At 47.5% G+C, this 20,761-nt stretch overlaps 1 protein-coding gene across 1 annotated transcript in view; it reads left to right on the top strand.

Moving 5' to 3' along the window:
- Positions 1-20,761, top strand: part of LOC137541636 (medium-chain acyl-CoA ligase ACSF2, mitochondrial-like) — a 132,506-nt gene that overhangs the window by 66,358 nt on the left and 45,387 nt on the right. Inside the window, exon 9 of the mRNA XM_068263039.1 lies at positions 4,368-4,456. Within this exon, the coding sequence (XP_068119140.1) occupies positions 4,368-4,456 (89 nt within the window). The remainder of the gene's footprint in view (positions 1-4,367; positions 4,457-20,761) is intronic.

Raw genomic sequence — 20,761 nt, 5'->3', positions numbered from 1 at the left:
TCCTGGCCCGCCCCTTTTGCGATCCGAATCACTCATTTTGATGATTCGGATGACTCAACTCACAAAAGAGATTCGGATCAAAGATCCGAATCGTTCATGATCCGGACAACACTATTGACTACTATGCCTGCTCTCCCCACGCTGCAGCCACCTTCATATCTAACCTGTACTGCGGGGCACCTACCTATCTAATCTATACTGCAGGCACCTATCTAATCTATACTGCAGGCACCTACCTATCTAATCTATACTGCAGGCACCTTCCTATCTAATCTATACTGCAGGCTGGCACCTATCTAATCTATACTGCAGGCTGGCACCTATCTAATCTATACTGCAGGCTTGCACCTACCTATCTAATCTATACTGCAGGCACCTATCTAATCTATACTGTAGACACCTATCTAATCTATACTGCAGGCACCTATCTAATCTATACTGCAGGCACTTTCCTATCTAATCTATACTGCAGGCTGGCACCTATCTAATCTATACTGCAGGCTGGCACCCATCTATCTAATTTATACTGCAGGCACCTATCTAATCTATACTGCAGGGCACCTACCTATCTAATCTATACTGCAGGCTGGCACCTATCTAATCTATACTGCAGGCTGGCACCCATCTATCTAATTTATACTGCAGGCACCTATCTAATCTATACTGCAGGGCACCTACCTATCTAATCTATACTGCAGGCTGGCACCTATCTAATCTATACTGCAGGCTGGCACCTATCTAATCTGTACTGCAGGGCACCTACCTATCTAATCTATACTGCAGGCACCTATCTAATCTATACTGCAGGGTACCTACCTACCTATCGAATCTGTACTGCAGGTCACCTACCTGTCTAATCTATACTGCAGGGCATCTATCTATCTAACCTATACTGCAGGCACTTATCTAATCTATACTGCAGGCACCTACCTACCTATCTAATCTATACTGCAGGGCACCTACCTATCTAACCTATACTGCAGGCACCTATCTAATCTATACTGCAGGGCACCTACCTATCTAACCTATACTGCAGGCACCTATCTAATCTATACTGCAGGGCACCTACCTACCTAATCTATACTGCGGGGCACCTACCTATCTAACCTATACTGGAGGCACCTACCTATCTAACCTATACAGAGTGTGTGTGTGTGTGTGTCCACAGCATATGTCTCTAGGCCCCGTATATGACACTCGCCCCAGGCCACGCGTACTCTAAGGCCACCTCTGCACAGTGGAGAATGGAAGCAGCATGGGAGGGTACCGAAGGACTGTTCAGCCCGTAGAGGGCTGGAGGAAGCCCCAGTTTTGTATAACTTTTCTTTTGAAGGTCATCTCATGTTCTCTTTAAGCTATAGTCCGACTATTCCTGGAGAGGAATCTTTCAGGCAGAAAAAGAGGAAAAGAAACACAGCCTAGTCAATTGTATGCTTGGCACTGTACATACACATCTTTCTTATCGTGTCATATGTCACCTCGGATGTCCTTTCATGACTAAAATAGCTCAAAGATGTAAATGTAAGAGAAGCACAATCTGCTTGATTTTTTTTATTTTTATTTAAAGGACAACTGAAGTGACAAGAATATGGAAGCTGCCATATTTATTTCCTGTTAACCTCCTTAGCGGTATGGACGCATTGTTACGTCCATTACCGCCGGAGGTTGCCGCTCAGGCCCCGCTGGGCCTATTTGAATAATTTTTTTTTAAACACGCAGCAAGCACGCTTGCTGCGTGTCTCACCCGATCGCCGCCGCCTGCCGCCAATCCGCCGCTACCCGCCGTGATGCAGGGCCCCCCCAGGCGAGACCCCGTGTGCTGCCTGGCCAATCAGTGCCAGGCAGCGCTGTGGGGTGGATCGGATTCCCCTTTGACGTCATGACGTCGGTGACGTCATCCCGCCCCGTCACCATGGCGACGGGGGAAGCCCTCCAAGAGATCCCGTTCTTTGAACGGGATCTCTTGATCTCCGATCGCCTAAGGCGATCGGAGGGGCTGGGGGGATGCCGCTGAGCAGCGGCTATCATGTAGCGAGACGTTGTCTCGCTACATGAAAAAAAATAAAAATTTAAAAACTTATTTGCTGCCCCCTGGCGGATTTTAATAAACCGCCAGGGAGGTTAACCTCCCTGGCGGTAACCCCGTGTGTTACACTGGGTAAGCTGCCGGAGGGTGCCGCTCAGGCCCTGCTGGGCCGATTTACATAATTATTTTTTTTCAAACACGCAGCTAGCACTTTGCTAGCTGCGTGTTTGGTCTGATCGCCGCCGCCGACGCGTCGCTACCCGCCGCGATATAGGCCCCCCCCGCATACCCCTTGCGCAGCCTGGCCAATTGCGGCCAGGCTGCGCTATGGGGTGGATTGGGATTCCCTGTGACGTCACGACGTCGATGACGTCACTCCGTTCGTCGCCATGGCGACAGGGGAAGCCCTCAAGGAAATCCCGTTCAGAATGGAATTTCCTTATGGGCAAGCGGCGCGGGCGACGATCGGTAGGTACGGGGGGGACGCCGCAGGGAGGTGGGAAGCATGTAGCTAGCGCTAGGCTAGCTGCATGCTAAAAAAAAATTAATAATATGAAAAAAAAACTCCCACGACCGCGCAGCCGCATTTATCATACCGCCAGGGAGGTTAAACAATACCAGTTTCCTGGCAGCCCTGCTGATCTATTTGGCTGAAGTAGTGTTTGAATAACACCAGAAACAAGCATGCAACTAATCTTGTCAGATCTGACAATAATGTCAGAAACACCAATATGCTGCATGCTTGTTCAGGAGCTATGGCTAAAGTATTAGAAGTAGAGGAACAGCAAGACTGCCAGGCAACTGGTATTTCTTAAAAGGAAATAAGTATGGTAGCCATATCCCTCTTGTTACAGTTGTCCTTTAAAAGAAAATTCAGATGAAAACAGAGAACCAGAGATGAAGCACCCTCATGTATTTTGCCATATATATCAATGGGAACATGACAGTAAACACCTACCCTGCTCTCTGTTTCATTCTTCTCTGCTAAATCTGCCAGTTATCAGCTCTGATAAGAATCCCCGACTGAGCATTCAGTCTAGCTTTGCCTGGAATGATTATAGCTGAGTCAGTCTTCTGTGATGTCTTTTCAAGCCCAAGTCTGCCCCCTTGTGGCTCTGTTTTGCTGCTTCGAGGTTAAATAGCAGGAAAACAGAGCCACAAGGGGGCAGACTTGGGCTTGAAAAGACATCACAGAAGACTGACTCAGCTATAATCATTCTGGGCAAAGCTAGACTGAATGCTCAGTCAGGGATTCTTATCAGAGCTGATAACAGGCAGATTTAGCAGTGAAGAATGAAACAAAGAGCAGGGTAGGCGTTTACTGTCATGTTCCCATTGATATATATGGTAAAATACATGAGGGCGCTTCGTCTCTGGTTCTCTGCTTTCATTTGAATTTTCTTTTAAAGGATACGGATACCAATGTTAAAAATAGCAGACATCTTCACTTAAATTAAAAACGGATCCATCTGTGTTCAGGGGGATCCGTGTTGAAGAACGGACGGTCTGGATTTGCAGGATTTTCATGGACCGCACATGGAGCTAGATACACGGAGGGGTAGTGAAAATGAATAGGGAAACTCTACACATGCAGCTTTGGACACAGAAACGGATCCATTTTCTGTGTCCCAGCCTGCGGGTAAGGAGGGGGTAGCAGCCAGAACGGGGGTGACAGAGGTTGGCAGGGAGGGCGGTCTCCCTTCCCCTTCCACCTGGGTTCCCTCGTCCCCTCTTCCCCTCCAGCTATTTGTGCAAAAGTTGTTAAAAGTTGTTAAAATGTAATCTAGGCAGCGAGCGGGGAACCTTACCTTAACTTCCTACGCTCACCGCATCACTTCCTGCAATGCCACCATCCGAAGTATAGATGGCGACATTGCAGGAAGTCAAGCAGTGAGCGGTGGAACGCAAGGAAAGAAGGTAAGGTTCCCAGCTCGCTGCCTACATGACATTTTAACAACTTTTAACAACTTTTGCGCAAGTAGCTGGAGGGGACGAGAGAACCAGGTGAGGGGGGGTGACCCCGCCGACCGATTTCACCCCCGTCCTGGCTGCTTCCCCCTCCAGTTTTTGCTCATTTCTACACTGTCCTCGCAGTTACACTTGCTTATCCCCCATCCACCCCCATCCCTCTCCCCATCTCCATTGAGCAGTATACACAGCCCAGTTATACCTAAACATTGTGTCTGTACAGTGCTCATTCCTATCAGTGCGGCACTAACCATCGAGCAAAGACAATGAATGGTGACATTTATGTGTCTGTGAAGGCAAAACTATGTATGCAGGTTTTCATGAAGCTGTATTGTGTTTAATATGCTCTCTATAACCTGTTCTCTCGGTACAGATGCACGTGGATTTGCGGGACCCCCACCATGTATATCGATCTATTGAGCCAGCCAGACTTCGCATCCCACTCCTCCACTCTTACCGGTGGTATGTCATGGGCAGCCTCTTGTCTGCTATTCGTCAGACCGCAGTGTGATGTCATCATGTAAATTGGTACTGTGCTTCTGTGTTCAATTTATAAAAAGGTCCTACAGTCTTGCAGAAATTAAGGGCCTATTGCCTTTGGGGTGCCGCATCCGGTTTTGATTCGGACACGGCACCCGTGCTTGAGTGAAGTCCTACCCGAATCGCTATGGCTGGCGATTCGTGGGGATTCCGCAGAAGTGGAAACGGTTGTTCTAGCAATCCTGGTATGGCTGTATTAACAACTGCCTACCACTAGGTGGTAGTAGTTTACAGTCTTAAAGAGAGTCTGAAGCGAGAATAAATCTCGCTTCAGACCTCATAGTTAGCAGGGCATGTGTGCCCCTGCTAAAACGCCGCTATCCCGCGGCTTAATGGGGGTCCCTTCACCCCCAAATCCCCTCCGTACAGCGCGGGAGCGCTTCCAGGTTGGGGCAGGGCTAACCGCCGCAGCCCTGCCCCACGCGCGTCTGTCAGACGCGTATCTCCGCCTCTCCCCCGCCCCTCTCAGTGAAGGAAGACTGAGAGGGGCGGGGGAGAGGCGGAGATACGCGTCTGATAGACGCGACTGGAGGCAGGGCTGCAGCCGTTAGCCCTGCCTCCAGGAAGAGAAAATTTTACGACCAACTTGCGACCAAGTCTTGCGGGGGTGGGTTTGGGGGTGAAGGGACCCCCGTTTAGCCGCGGTATAGCGGCGTTTTAGCAGGGGCACACATGCCCCTGCTAACTATGAGCTCTGAAGCGAGATTTATTCTCTTTGGTCTCTTTAATATCAAATAAGAGAAGAGGTTACTTAAAAAGGTGTAGCAGGGAAAAAGGGCGCAGGACGATGGTGCATGAAAAGGAAGCCACCATAGACCGTAATGCAATTATCGTTAATGCGGCGAAAGAAAGGCGCCGCAAAAAATATCAGTAACAACATTAGAACATTATAGTTTTTGAAGCAGTTATCGTTTTAGAAGCTTGCAACATTATAGTTTATGTCATATTATTTTGTTTATATGTACACATTTTATGTTATCAAAGATATTATCGTTTCTATGTGTAAAAGCGTGTTTCTGCAGAGGGAGTGGTTAGGGTTAGGCAACACCAGGGAGGTGGTTAGGGTTAGTCACCACTGGGGGAGGGGGGGCTAGGGTTAGGCACCACTGGGGGGGGGGGGGGGGTATTTAGGGTTAGGCACCACCAGGGGGTAATTAGGGTTAGTTATTTTTCAGCACCACCATGGGCGGGTTCTGTGTGAGAATAGGGTTGGGTTAAGCTGTATTGTTGAATTACGTAACCATTTTTAACTTTAATATATTTTTGTTATTATTTCCCGTCTGTTTTAACAGAGGAATTTATTGTTAATAAATTTTGACAACGTTGTTTATCGTTATCAGATTTCGTATTCACCCACACTATTTCGTTATCAAGCCAAGCCCTTTTTTCACTGCGCCCTTTTTTCATGCACACTTAAAGCGGACCCAAACCAAACATTTTTTTAATTCAAAGAATTTAGTTGCACCGCTCTGATGCATGCAAAGATAAATAAACACTCCTTCAAGCCAAGTGGGGTGTGCGTAATTATTCAGCCCCCTTTGGTCTGAGTGCAGTCAGTTGCCCATAGACATTACCTGATGAGTGCTAATGACTACATAGAGTGCACCTGTGTGTAACCTAATGTCAGTACAAATACAGTTGCTCTGTGACAGCCTCAGAGGTTGTGTAAGACAGGGGTCCCCAACCTTTTCTGGCCCGGGGACCACTTTCTGACCAAATTTTTCTCCGGGGACCGGGGGGGGGGGCGGGGGATTGGTCGCCGTAGGGCATTGCGTGACCTAGTGGACAGTGTCGTGCGCAGCGGGTGACGGGGGAGGGGGAGTTGGGGTGCGGCGGCATAGCTAGCATAGTTGCCCCAGTATAGGGAGTTTAGTTGCCCCAGTATGGCTAGTATAGTTACCCCAGTATAGCTAGTATAGTGCCCCAGTATAGCTAGTATAGTGACCAGTATAGCTAGTATAGTCCCAGTATGGGTAGGTAGTGCCCCAGTATAGCTAGTATAGTGCCCAGTATAGCTAGTATAGTGCCCGGTATGGCTAGTATAGTGCCCGGTATGGCTAGTATAGTGCCCAGTATAGCTAGTATAGTGCCCCAGTATGGCTAGTATAGTGCCCAGTATAGCTAGTATAGTGCCCTAGTATGGGTGGGTGGGTAGGTAGTGCCTTTTCTTGTAGCCCTGCTCTAACTACAGATGGAGCAGAGGCGGGGAGAAGCGGAGAGAGAGAGTCGGCGTTGGAACGTGGAAGTCAGGTGAGTCAGTCTTTACCCGGCCCGCTGCCACAGAAGGGGGGGATTGACTGGGGGCAACTATGCTACCTACACTGGGGGCAACTATGCTACCTATATGGGGCAATTATGCTACTACACTGGGGGCAACTATAATACCTACACTGGGGGCAACTATAATACCTACACTGGGGGCAACTATGCTACCTATATGACGGAGGCAACTATACTACCTACACTGGGGGCAACTATACTACCTACACTGGGGGCAACTATGCTACCTATATGACGGGGGCAACTATACTACCTACACTGGGGGCAACTATGCTACCTACATCGGGGGAACTGTACTACCTACACTGGGGGCAACTATGCTACCTGTAGGGAGCAACTATACTACCTACACTACACTAGGGGCAACTATACTACCTACACTACACTAGGGGCAACTATGCTACCTATACGGGGGCAACTATACTACCTACACTGGAGGCAACTATGCTACCTATACAGGGGAAACTATACTACCTACACTGGGGGCAACTATGCTACATATACGGGGGCAACTATACTACTTACACTGGGTGCAACTATACTAGCTACCTATACTGGGGCAACTATACTAGCTACCTTTACTTGACGTCGGCGCTGGAACATGGAAGTCAGGTGAGTCAGTCTCTGCCCGGCCCGCTGCCACATAAGGGGGGATTGACTGGGGGCAACTATGCTACCTACACTAGAGGCAACTATGCTACCTATATGGGGCAATTATGCTACTACACTGGGGCAACTATACTACCTACACTGGGGGCAACTATGCTACCTATATGACGGAGGCAACTATACTACCTACACTGGGGGCAACTATGCTACTACACTGAGGGCAACTATACTACCTACACTGGGGGCAACTATGCTACCTATATGAGGGGGGGCAACTATACTACCTACACTAAGGGCAACTATGCTACCTATATGGGGGAAACTTTACTACCTACACTGGGGGCAACTATGCTACCTGTATGGGGCAACTATACTACCTACACTACACTAGGGGCAACTATGCTACCTATACGGGGGCAACTATACTACCTACACTGGAGGCAACTATGCTACCTATACAGGGGAAACTATACTACCTACACTGGGGGCAACTATGCTACTTATACGGGGGCAACTATACTACTTACACTGGGTGCAACTATACTAGCTACCTATACTGGGGCAACTATACTACCTATACTGAGGGCTACTATACTAGCTACCTTTACTTGACATCGGCGCTGGAACGTGGAAGTCAGGTGAGTCAGTCTCTGCCCGGCCCGCTGCCACAAAAGGGGGGGATTGACTGGGGGCAACTATGCTACCTACACTGGGGGCAACTATGCTACCTATATGGGGCAATTATGCTACTACACTGGGGGCAACTATACTACCTACACTGGGGGCAACTATGCTACCTATATGAGGAGGGCAACTATACTACCTACACTAAGGGCAACTATGCTACCTATATGGGGGGGACTTTACTACCTACACTGGGGGCAACTATGCTACCTGTATGGGGCAACTATACTACCTACACTACACTGGGGGCAACTATGCTACCTATACGGGGGCAACTATACTACCTACACTGGAGGCAACTATGCTACCTATACGGGGGAAACTATACTACCTACAATGGGGGCAACTATGCTACATATACAGGGGCAACTATACTACTTACACTAGGTGCAACTATACTAGCTACCTATACTGGGGCAACTATACTACCTATACTGAGGGCTACTATACTAGCTACCTTTACTTTGGCAACTCTACTACCTATGCTTGGCTACCTACACTGAGGGCACCTACACATGAGATCCTATACTGAGGGCACCTATATCTGGCTACCCACCTACCTATACTGAGTCTGAAGGCATTTTTTGGGGAGGGACGCACCACAGCTATAATGAGCGTTGCAAATTGTTGGTGCTATATATGGGCCTGTATCTGTGTGTGTGTGTGCATGTGTGTGTGTACGCGTGCAAAGAGGATCGGGGGGGGGCACCAAAATCAGGTTTCGCTCAGGGTGCAGTGAAATCTAAGGCCGGCCCTGCTGCTGTTCACAAACGCTGTCCATCTAATCTGACTGAGCTGGAGTTGTTTTGCAAAGAAGAATGGGCAAGGATTTAAGTCGCTAGATGTGCAAAGCTGGTAGAGGCATACCCTAAAAGCAGTGGCCGCTCCAGGAATTTTTTTTATAGGGGGTGCTATGCAGGTGCTGGACCAATTTCCGGGGGAGCTGATGACCGCGGCAAAGAATGGGTATGGCTACAACCTGCGGCGTGCGAAGCGCGCCGCGGCGGAAAAATGGGCGTGGTCATGACCGGATGAGGGCGGGACTAACTGTAATTTAAAGTGAACCCAGGGTGAGAGTGATATGGAGGCTGCCATATTTACCGTATTTTTCGGACTATAAGACGCTCCTGACCATAAGACACACCTTGATTTGGAGGACAAAAACCAGGGGAAAAAATATATACTAAACCTGGTGCATCCATGGTGAAGGGGCATCTTGTGGATTATGCCCCCTTTGTACCTCATGCCCCCTTGTACCTCTTGTGTCTCCCTGTGTCCCCATGTGTTTGCCTCTGTCCTCCTCTATGCCCCTTTGTGTCCCCCTGTGTCCCCACATTGCAGCGGGCGGGAGGTTTGTATTGACAGGTATTCACAAGTCAGGAACTCCCTGCATTTGGACTATAAGACGCAGTGACTTTATTCCCCCACTCTTGGGGGAGAAAAAGTGAGTCTTATAGTCCAAAAAATACAGTATTTCCTTTTAAACAATTCTAGTTGCCTGGCAGCCCTGCTGATCTATTTGGCTGCAGTAGTGAACTGAATTACACCAGAAACAAGCATGCAGCTAATCTTGTCAGTTCTGACAATATTGTCAGAAACCCCTGACCTGCTGCATGCTTGTTCAGGGTCTATGGTTGAAAGAATTAGAGGCAGAGGACCAACACGGCAGCCAGGCAGCTGGTATTACTTAAAAGGAGATAAATATGGCAGCCTCAATATTATTCTCACCTCGAGTTCCCTTTAAAAGTGCAACGCAAAGACAGAGGGCCCAAGTTTTGGTGACCCTTTCCCCAGAAAATTCACATAATTGTGCAGGTTTTCTCAAGAAAATACAGGTAATGTGAGCAGATTTGAACAAAAAACACGTTCAATGTCCCCAATATGCACAATCGTTATCAGATATGACCCCAATATGCACAACCGTTATCAGATATGACCCCAATATGCACAACCGTTATCAGATATGACCCCAATATGCACAACCGTTATCAGTAGTGATGGGCGAACATCCAGATGTTCGGGGGGGGTTCGGCCGAACATGCCCCCGATATTCGGCATGTTCAGGGCCGAACCCAACCCGAACATGTCCCTTTGGGGCCCCTATAGGGTCCCAGCATAAAGGGAGAGCATGCCCCGAGCGCGGGGGGAGGGGGGGTCGGAAATGCCCCCCACCCCTCCCCACTAAGCTCTCCCTTCTGCTGGACCCTATAAAATTAAATCTAAGTCCCCCGAAGGTACCTTGCAGGCTGGTAGGAGGAGGGCAGGAAGCGGGCAGCCGGAGAGCATAGGCGCTAGTACCATCTGATACTTCCGCCCTCTCTCTGACGCACTTCCTGTTTACATTTGTAAGTCACGTCAAGAGAGAGCAGAAGTACCGCGATGACGTACGCGTCATCGCGGTACTCCTGCTGTCTCTTGACGCGACTTACAAAAGTAAACAGGAAGTGCATCAGAGAGAGGGCGGAAGTACCAGATGGTACTAGCGCCTATGCTCTCCGGCTGCCCGCTTCCTGCCCTCCTCCTGCCACCCTGCAAGGTACCTTATTTAATTTTATAGGGTCCAGCAGAAGGGAGAGCTTAGCGGGGAGGGGTGGGGGGCATTTCCGACCCCCCCCCCCCGCGCTCGGGGCATGCTCTCCCTTTATGCTGGGACCCTATAGGGGGCTATGTTCGGCCGGACACGGCTGTGTTCGGCCGAACAAAGAAGGCCTGTTTGGGTTCGGGCAGCGTGGCCGAGCACCATCCCGAACACCATGAGGTGTTCGGGGGGTGCCGAACCGAACCCGACCAGGCCAAAATCCGGGCGAACCCGAACAGTGGCGAACACTGTTCGCCCATCACTAGTTATCAGATATGACCCCAATATGCACAACCGTTATCAGATATGACCCCAATATGCACAACCGTTATCAGATATGACCCCAATATGCACAACCGTTATCAGATATGACCCCAATATGCACAGCCGTTATCAGATATGACCCCAATATGCACAACCGTTATCAGATATGACCCCAATATGCACATCCGTTATCAGATATGACCCCAATATGCACAACCGTTATCAGATATGACCCCAATATGCACAACCATTATCAGATATGACCCCAATATGCACAACCGTTATCAGATATGACCCCAATATGCACAACCGTTATCAGATATGACCCCAATATGCACAACCGTTATCAGATATGACCCCAATATGCACAATCGTTATCACATATGACCCCAATATGCACAATCGTTATCAGATATGACCCCAATATGCACAACCGTTATCAGATATGACCCTAATATGCACAATCCTTTTCAGATCTAACCCCAATATGCACAATGCTCAGCAGTTCTGACCACAATCAGCAGCACCACCTGAAAAAGAAAAGAAAAACCCATTTACTCACCTAGTCAGAAGACCTCCTGTTCCGACCTCCTCCTCTCCCGACCTCCTTGTGGTGCGCAGCTCAGCTCCCAGGATCCTCTTCCTTCCTGCAGCCTGCATTACCCGGCGAGCAGGGCTACGGGAAAATGGCCGCCCGAAGCCCTGCACTGCAGACTCCAAGTCTAAAGAGCAGGGCTTCGGGCGGCCATCTTACCGTAGCCCTGCTCTGCTGCTTCGGGCTGCCGCTGTGAACTGACTCGGCGTCTCTTAGACGCCTGAAGTCAGTTCACGCCAGGGGGTGCTTTGGGGGTGCTTGGACAAATTTAGGGGGTGCTTGAGCACCCCCAAGCACCCCCCTGGCGCCGCCACTGCCTAAAAGACTGGCAGCTGTAATTGCAGCAACAGGTGGTTCTACAAAGTATTGACTCTCACCGGGAAAGCTACCAAAATGCGATCACCAAGAAAAAATCCTCCTACCTATCACAGGAGATCGCAAAGGCCGCCAACAGACCAGCCCAACTATTCCGCACAGTTGATAGACTATGTAATCCATCCTGTCTAAAACCCACTATAACTCCCTCAAAGGAGCTATGTGAGAAATTTGCCTGCTACTTTGCTGACAAAGTATCTTCTATTCGGTCTCTCATTCAGTCCACAGCACCCAAGACTCATGCAACTAATGGAAATAGCTGCAAAAACAACCTAACACCCTGGACTGATTTCAAAAGTATTAGTGAGGAAGAGATCTCAGACATCCTCTGTCGTCTCCGCCAGACAACCTGCGACCTGGACCCTGGACCAACTAAACATATGCTGAAATGCCCTGACCTGCTTGGTCCAGCATTTCACAAAATAGTAAATTGCTCTCTGCAAGCAGGGAGGTTTCCTACCTCTCTAAAAGAAGGAATCATCAAGCCCCTTCTTAAAAAACCTTCCATGGATCCAGATGCTATGAGCAGCTACAGACCTGTCTCCAACCTCCCCTTCTTAGGTAAAGTTATTGAAAAGGCTGTCTATCTGCAACTTGAAACCAGGCTGTCAGTAAACAACATCCTGGACCCTCTACAATCTGGCTTTAAGAAACACCACAGCTGTGAAACAGCCCTCATCCAAGTCTGCAACGATCTGCTCATGGCAAGGGACAGAGGGGAATGCTCCATCCTAATCCTGTTGGATCTCTCAGCTGCTTTTGATACAGTTGACCATGAAATCCTGCTTAACAGACTGCAGGAGTACTGTGGCATCAGTGGATCAGTCCTCCAGTGGTTCAGATCATTCCTGACTGACAGAACACAGAGAGTATCCCTAGGACCTATAATGTCCAAACCTGCACCTCTACAATTCGGAGTGCCACAAGGATCAATCCTATCCCCTCTGCTGTTTGCAATCTACATGTTGCCACTCAGTACACTTATCCAACGACATGGCCTGACGTACCACTGCTACGCCGATGACACACAGCTATACCTGTCCTTCAAACCTTGTGGAACAGACCCTACCCCAAAAATAAACTCTTGCTTAGCTGAGCTTCAGGCATGGATGAATGATAACTGGTTGAAACTGAATGCTGACAAAACTGAGGTCCTGTTTGTCCAAAGCCAGTGCTCGCCATCAAAACAGCTCTATCCTAAAGCAACACCAATCAGGATTGGGAATTCAGACATAAACAGCTCCAACCTTGTGCGCAGCCTTGGCGTACTAATCGATGGGAAATTGAGTTTCAGAAACCAAATTTCATCTGTAGTTAAATCTTCCTTCTTTCATCTGAAGAACATTGCAAAGATTAAACATCTGATTCCCCCAGAGGATCTTCAAACCCTAGTCCACGCCTTCATCACATCACGGCTGGACTACTGCAATGCCCTTTATGCTGGCCTCCCCAAAAAAGACCTGCGTCGCCTGCAATTAGTGCAGAATGCTGCTGCCAGATTGCTAACAAACCAGCCTCGCCACTGTCACATTACACCGATCCTTCGCTCACTGCACTGGCTACCAGTAGAATGGAGAATACTCTTCAAGATTGGACTGCTGACATTCAAATCCCTGCACAATCTGGGCCCTGGATACATGAAGGACTTGCTGAAGCTGCACCACACCTCTCACAACCTCAGATCAGCAAGTTCTATAAACTTGGTCACTCCCAGAGTGCACCTCAAAAAATCTGGAGACAGAGCCTTCTGTCATGCTGCCCCTACTCTTTGGAACTCCCTACCACACCCAGTAAAGACAGCACCATCCCTGGAGCTATTCAAATCCAGACTGAAAAGCCACCTATTTAGCCTGGCATTTCCAGATTTATAAAATTCTTCCTCTGTACCACGATGGTCTGAGCCATGCTTATGCGCTTTGAGTCCCACGGGAGAAAAGCGCTTTACAAATGTTGTTTGTTTGTTGTTGTTGTTGTTGACTCGGGGGCTGAATAATTACGCACACCCCACTTTGCAGTTATTTCTTTTTTTTAAAATATTTGGAATCCTGTATGATTTTCGCTCCAATTCTCACGTGTACACCACTTTGTATTGGTCTTTCATGTGGAATTCCAATAAAATTGATTCATGTTTGTGGCAGTAATATGGCAAAATGTGGAAAACTTCAAGGGGGCTGAATACTTTTGCAAACCACTGTGTATGTATATCTATCTATCTATCTATCTATCTATCTATCTATCTATCTATCTATCTATCTATATATATATATATATATATATATATATATATATATATCATGTTACAGTATACTACAAGTTTTTATTACATAGTGAATTATCTGCACTCCAGTCTGGGATTCTCACAGTTTCTCAGCATGTGACAGGCAGCTCCCTCAGCCTCACAAACTGCATCACAGACAAGCTGAAACTGAGAACAGAGACGCTGTCTGTGAGGAGTAAACAAAGCACACAGAGATTGCAGGGGGCGTGCATAACTTGTATTCATTACAACACAGGCAGCCCATTTCTCCCTGGGTTGACAAAGCTTGATAAAGAAAAGATTCGATTTATTACAGAGACAGTGCAACTAGAAAAGGCAACAGTAATCCAAACCACATTAGAACAGGTATAGGAACTTATAGGCTGAAATATTTGTTACAGGGTCTCTTTAAGCTGGAATTTTTTATTGACTAGTATGAGTCTAACCAGCAAAGTTAATGGCTGCACTTGGAGCTCAGGAGGGGTTAATGACTACACTGCATACAGTATTGCAGCCATTTACCCCTCCTGTCCCTTAAAGGAGTTATCAAGGCAATTTTAATCAAAATAAGTGCTACTTATCCGGGGCTTCCTCCAGCCCCAAGCTCCCTGCATGTCCCTTGCTGCAGCTCCGCCGTCAGCCGTTCGCCGCCACTGCCCCCCGGTCCCTGGCGATGGGAGGCAGCGACTGCCCCAAGTGCAATTATTCACTCCCTTTTATGCAGCCCAGTATTTCCCCCTGCCCCTTTCCTTGTTATTTGTTGTGGCCAGGACTTTCAGACCTGTGTTTTTTTGGCATATCCTTTCCTCAAAGTATCACTTACCTCAGTTTAAACTGCTGCAAATGGGAATGTCACTATTAGTACACACATCACTCAGTGTGCTCAGTGTTGCCTGTGCCGTGACTCGTGTATAAGTCGACCCCTATACTTTTATGAAGTACATCAGACCTACATTTCTAGACTTATACTCGAGTATATCCAGTATTTTTCTTTTACTTTTAGATTAAACATTTTTAAAAATAAGGGGGAGAACTCACTTGAAGATAACATCATCAGAGCAATTTTTTTAGGGTGGGGTTTTGCCAGGTGAAGATGCCAGTGCACCAGGGGTTAACGCTGATGAGTTCTGTAATTGCATATCGCTCCTTGACTGTGGAGCAGGTAATTTTAGTGAATGATGCGAGAGTAGTAGTAGTAGGCCATCGCATGCTGTATAGGTTTGAAGTAGAGAAGCCAATAGGGGATGGTGGAGGGGGAGGTTAGGTTTAGGCATTAGAAGGGGGGATGAGTTTAAGGCATGGTGGGAGATTTAGTTTGAGGCATTAAACGGGGAGGTTAGATTTAGGGAGGGGGGGCTCATTTTAGGCATTAGAGGGAGGGTTAGTTTTAGGCATTGGAGGGGGGTAGTTTTAGGCATGGGGGGTGTTTTAAGCATTAAGGGGATGGTTCAAATGAGAATGAGCAACGGATTTGTCTATAGTAATATTTTGGTAATTTAAAAAATTAATGACCATTTAACCACTTCGGGACCACAGTCTTTTCGCCCCTTAAGGACCAGAGCCTTTTTCTCCATTCAGACCACTGCAGCTTTCACGGTTTATTGCTCGGTCATACAACCTACCACCTAAATGAATTTTACCTCCTTTTCTTGTCACTAATACAGCTTTCTTTTGATGCTATTTGATTGCTGCTGCGAGTTTTACTTTTTATTATATTCATCAAAAAAGACATGAATTTTGTCAAAAAAATGACTTTTTTAACTTTCTGTGCTGACATTTTTCAAATAAAGTAAAATTTCCTATACATTTGAGCGCGAAAGTTATTCTGCTACATGTCTTTGATAAAAAAAAAAACATTCAGTGTATATTTATTGGATTGGGTAAAAGTTATAGCGTTTACAAACTATGGTGCCAAAAGTGAATTTTCCCATTTTCAAGCATCTCTGACTTTTCTGCGCACCTGTCATGTTTCATGAGGGGCTAAAATTCCAGGATAGTACAAATACCCCCCAAATGACCCCATTTTGGAAAGAAGACATCCCAAAGTATTCAGTGAGAGGCATGGTGAGTTCATAGAAGATTTTATTTTTTGTCACAAGTTAGCGGAAAATGACAGTTTGTGACAAAAAAAAAAAAAAAAAAAAAGTTTCCATTTCTTCTAACTTGCGACAAAAAAAAATGAAATCTGCCACGGACTCACTATGCTCCTCTCTGAATACCTTGAAGTGTCTACTTTCCAGAATGGGGTCATTTGTGGGGTGTGTTTACTGTCCTGGCATTTGGGGGGTGCCTAATTGTAAGCACCCCTGTAAAGCCTAAAGATGCTCATTGGACTTTGGGCCCCTTAGCGCAGTTAGGCCGCAAAAAAGTGCCACACATGTGGTATTGCCGTACTCAGGAAAAGTAGTATAATGTGTTTTGGGGTGTATTTTTACACATACACATGCTGGGTGGGAGAAATATCTCCGTAAATGACAATTTTTTTATTTTTTTTACACACAATTGTCTATTTATAGAGATATTTCTCCCACTCAGCATGGGTATGTGGAAAAATACACCCCAAAACACATTATACTACTTCTCCTGAGTACGGCGATACCACATGTGTGGCACTTTTTTGCACCCTAACTGCGCTAAGGGGCCCAAAGTCCAATGAGTACCTTTAGGATTTCACAGGTCATTTTGAGAAATTTCGTTTCAAGACTACTCCTCACGGTTTAGGGCCCCTAAAATGCCAGGACAGTATAGGAACCCCACAAATTACCCCATTTTAGAAAGAAGACACCCCAAGGTATTCCGTTAGATGTATGGTGAGTTCATAGAAGATTTTTTTTTTTTGTCACAAGTTAGCGGAAATTGATTTTAATTGTTTTTTTTCACAAAGTGTCATTTTCCGCTAACTTGTGACAAAAAATAAAATCTTCTATGAACTCGCCATTCTCCTAACGGAATACCTTGGGGTGTCTTCTTTCTAAAATGGAGTCATTTGTGGGGTTCCTATACTGCCCTGGCATTTTAGGGGCCCTAAACCGTGAGGAGTAGTCTTGAAACCAAATGTGGCAAAATGACCTGTGAAATCCTAAAGGTACTCATTGGACTTTGGGCCCCTTAGCGCACTTAGGGTGCAAAAAAGTGCCACACATGTGGTACCGCCGTACTCAGGAGAAGTAGTATAATGTGTTTTGGGGTGTATTTTTACACATACCCATGCTGGGTGGGAGAAATATCTCTGTAAATGACAATTATTTGATTTTTTTTACACACAATTGTCCATTTACAGAGAGATTTCTCCCACCCAGCATGGGTATGTATAAAAATACACCCCAAAACACATTATACTACTTCTTCTGAGTACGGCGATACCACATGTGTGACACTTTTTTGCAACCTAGGTGCGCTAAGGGGCCTAACGTCCTATTCACAGGTCATTTTGAGGCATTTGGATTCTAGACTACTCCTCACGGTTTAGGGCCCCTAAAATGCCAGGGCAGTATAGGAACCCCACAAGTGACCCCATTTTAGAAAGAAGACACCCCAAGGTATTCTGTTAGGAGTATGGTGAGTTCATAGAAGATTTTTTTTTTGTCACAAGTTAGCGGAAAATGACACTTTGTGAAAAAAAAAACAATACATATCAATTTCCGCTAACTTGTGACAAAAAATAAAATCTTCTATGAACTCATCATACACCTAAAAGAATACCTTGGGGTGTCTTCTTTCTAAAATGGGGTCACTTGTGGGGTTCCTATACTGCCCTGGCATTTTAGGGGCCCTAAACCGTGAGGAGTAGTCTTGAACCCAAATGTCTCAAAATGACCTGTGAAATCCTAAAGGTACTCATTGGACTTTGGGCCCCTTAGCACAGTTAGGCTGCAAAAAAGTGTCACACATGTGGTATCGCCGTACTCAGAAGAAGTAGTATAATGTGTTTTGTGGTGTATTTTTACATATAACCATGCTGGGTGGGAGAAATATCTCTGTAAATGACACATTTTTTTATTTGTTTTACACACAATTGTCCATTTACAGAGAGATTTCTCCCACCCAGCATGGGTATGTGTAAAAATACACCACAAAACACATTATACTACTTCTCCTGAGTATGGCGATACCACATGTGTGACACTTTTTTGCAGCCTAGGTGCGCTAAGGGGCCCAACGTCCTATTCACAGGTCATTTTGAGGCATTTGTTTTCTAGACTACTCCTCACGGTTTAGGGCCCCTAAAATGCCAGGGCAGTATAGGAACCCCACAAGTGACCCCATTTTAGAAAGAAGACACCCCAAGGTATTCCGTTAGGGGTATGGTGAGTTCATAGAAGATTTTATTTTTTCTCACAAGTTAGTGAAAAATGACACTTTGTGAAAAAAACAATAACAATCCAATTTCCGCTAACTTTTGACAAAAAATAAAATATTCTATGAACTCATCATACACCTAACAGAATACCTTGGGGTGTCTTCTTTCTAAAATGGGGTCACTTGTGGGGTTCCTATACTGCCCTGGCATTTTACGGGCCCAAAACTGTGAGTAGTCTGGAAACCAAATTTCTCAAAATGACTGTTCAGGGGTATAAGCATCTGCAAATTTTGATGACAGGTGGTCTATGAGGGGGCAAATTTTGTGGAATCGGTCATAAGCAGGGTGGCCTCTTAGATGACAGGATGTATTGGGCCTGATCTGATGGATAGGAGTGCTAGGGGGGTGACAGGAGGTGATTGATGGGTGTCTCAGGGGGCGGTTAGAGGGGAAAATAGATGCAATCAATGCACTGGGGAGGTGATCGGAAGGGGGTCTGAGGGGGATCTGAGGGTTTGGCCGAGTGATCAGGAGCCCACACGGGGCAAATTAGGGCCTGATCTGATGGGTAGGTGTGCTAGGGGGTGACAGGAGGTGATTGATGGGTGTCTCAAGGTGTGATTAGAGGGGGGAAATAGATGCAAGCAATGCACTGGCGAGGTGATCAGGGCTGGGGTCTGAGGGCGTTCTGAGGTGTGGGCGGGTGATTGGGTGCCCGCAAGGGGCAGATTAGGGTCTAATCTGATGGGTAACAGTGACAGGTGGTGATGGGGGTGATTGATGGGTAATTAGTGGGTGTTTAGAGGAGAGAATAGATGTAAACAATGGATTTGGGAGGTGATCTGATGTCGGATCTGCGGGCGATCTATTGGTGTGGGTGGGTGATCAGATTGCCCGCAAGGGGCAGGTTAGGGGCTGATTGATGGGTGGCAGTGACAGGGGGTGATTGATGGGTGGCAGTGACAGGGGGTGATTGATGGGTGATTGACAGGTAATCAGTGGGTTATTACAGGGGAGAACAGATGTAAATATTGCACGGGCGAATTGATAAGGGGGGGGGGTCTGAGGGCAATCTGAGCGTGTGGGCAGGTGATTGGGTGCCCGCAAGGGGCAGATTAGGGTCTAATCTGATGGGTAACAGTGACAGGTGGTGATAGGGGGTGATTGATGGGTAATTAGTGGGTGTTTAGAGGAGAGAATAGATGTAAACAATGGATTTGGGAGGTGATCTGATGTCGGATCTGCGGGCGATCTATTGGTGTGGGTGGGTGATCAGATTGCCCGCAAGGGGCAGGTTAGGGGCTGATTGATGGGTGGCAGTGACAGGGGGTGATTGATGGGTGGCAGTGACAGGGGGTGATTGATGGGTGATTGACAGGTAATCAGTGGGTTATTACAGGGGAGAACAGATGTAAATATTGCACGGGCGAATTGATAAGGGGGGGGGGGTCTGAGGGCAATCTGAGCGTGTGGGCAGGTGATTGGGTGCCCGCAAGGGGCAGATTAGGGTCTAATCTGATGGGTAACAGTGACAGGTGGTGATGGGGGTTATTGATGGGTAATTAGTGGGTGTTTAGAGGAGAGAATAGATGTAAACAATGGATTTGGGAGGTGATCTGATGTCGGATCTGCGGGCGATCTATTGGTGTGGGGGGGTGATCAGATTGCCCGCAAGGGGCAGATCAGGGGCTGATTGATGGGTGGCAGTGACAGGGGGTGATTGACGGGTGATTGACAGGTGATTGACAGGTGATTGACAGGTGATCAGGGGGGATAGATGCATACAGTACACGGGGGGGGGGTCTGGGGGGGGGTCTGGGGAGAATCTGAGGGGTGGGGGGGTGATCAGGAGGGAGTAGGGGGCAGATTAGGGACTTAAAAAAAAAATAGCGTTGACAGATAGTGACAGGGAGTGATTGATGGGTGATTAGGGGGGTGACTGGGTGCAAACAGTGGTCTGGGGGGTGGGCAGGGGGGGGTCTGAGGGGTGCTGTGGGCGATCAGGGGGCAGGGGGGGGGAAATCAGTGTGCTTGGGTGCAGACTAGGGTGGCTGCAGCCTGCCCTGGTGGTCCCTCGGACACTGGGACCACCAGGGCAGGAGGCAGCCAGTATAATAGGCTTTGTATACATTACAAAGCCTATTATACACTGTTGCAGCGGCGATCCGGATGCCAGTAACCCGCCGGCGCTTCCGAACGGCCGGCGGGTTACGGCGAACGGGGGGCGGAGCCAGTCCCCGGCGGCTGATCGCGTCACGAATGACGCGATCGCCGCATAGCCACTC

The sequence above is a fragment of the Hyperolius riggenbachi genome, chromosome 12 (assembly GCF_040937935.1).
Source record: "Hyperolius riggenbachi isolate aHypRig1 chromosome 12, aHypRig1.pri, whole genome shotgun sequence".
In the NCBI taxonomy this organism is placed as follows: Eukaryota; Metazoa; Chordata; class Amphibia; order Anura; family Hyperoliidae; genus Hyperolius; species Hyperolius riggenbachi.
Note: the sequence above shows the minus strand (reverse complement) of the source record. Positions and strands in the feature narration are given on the sequence as shown.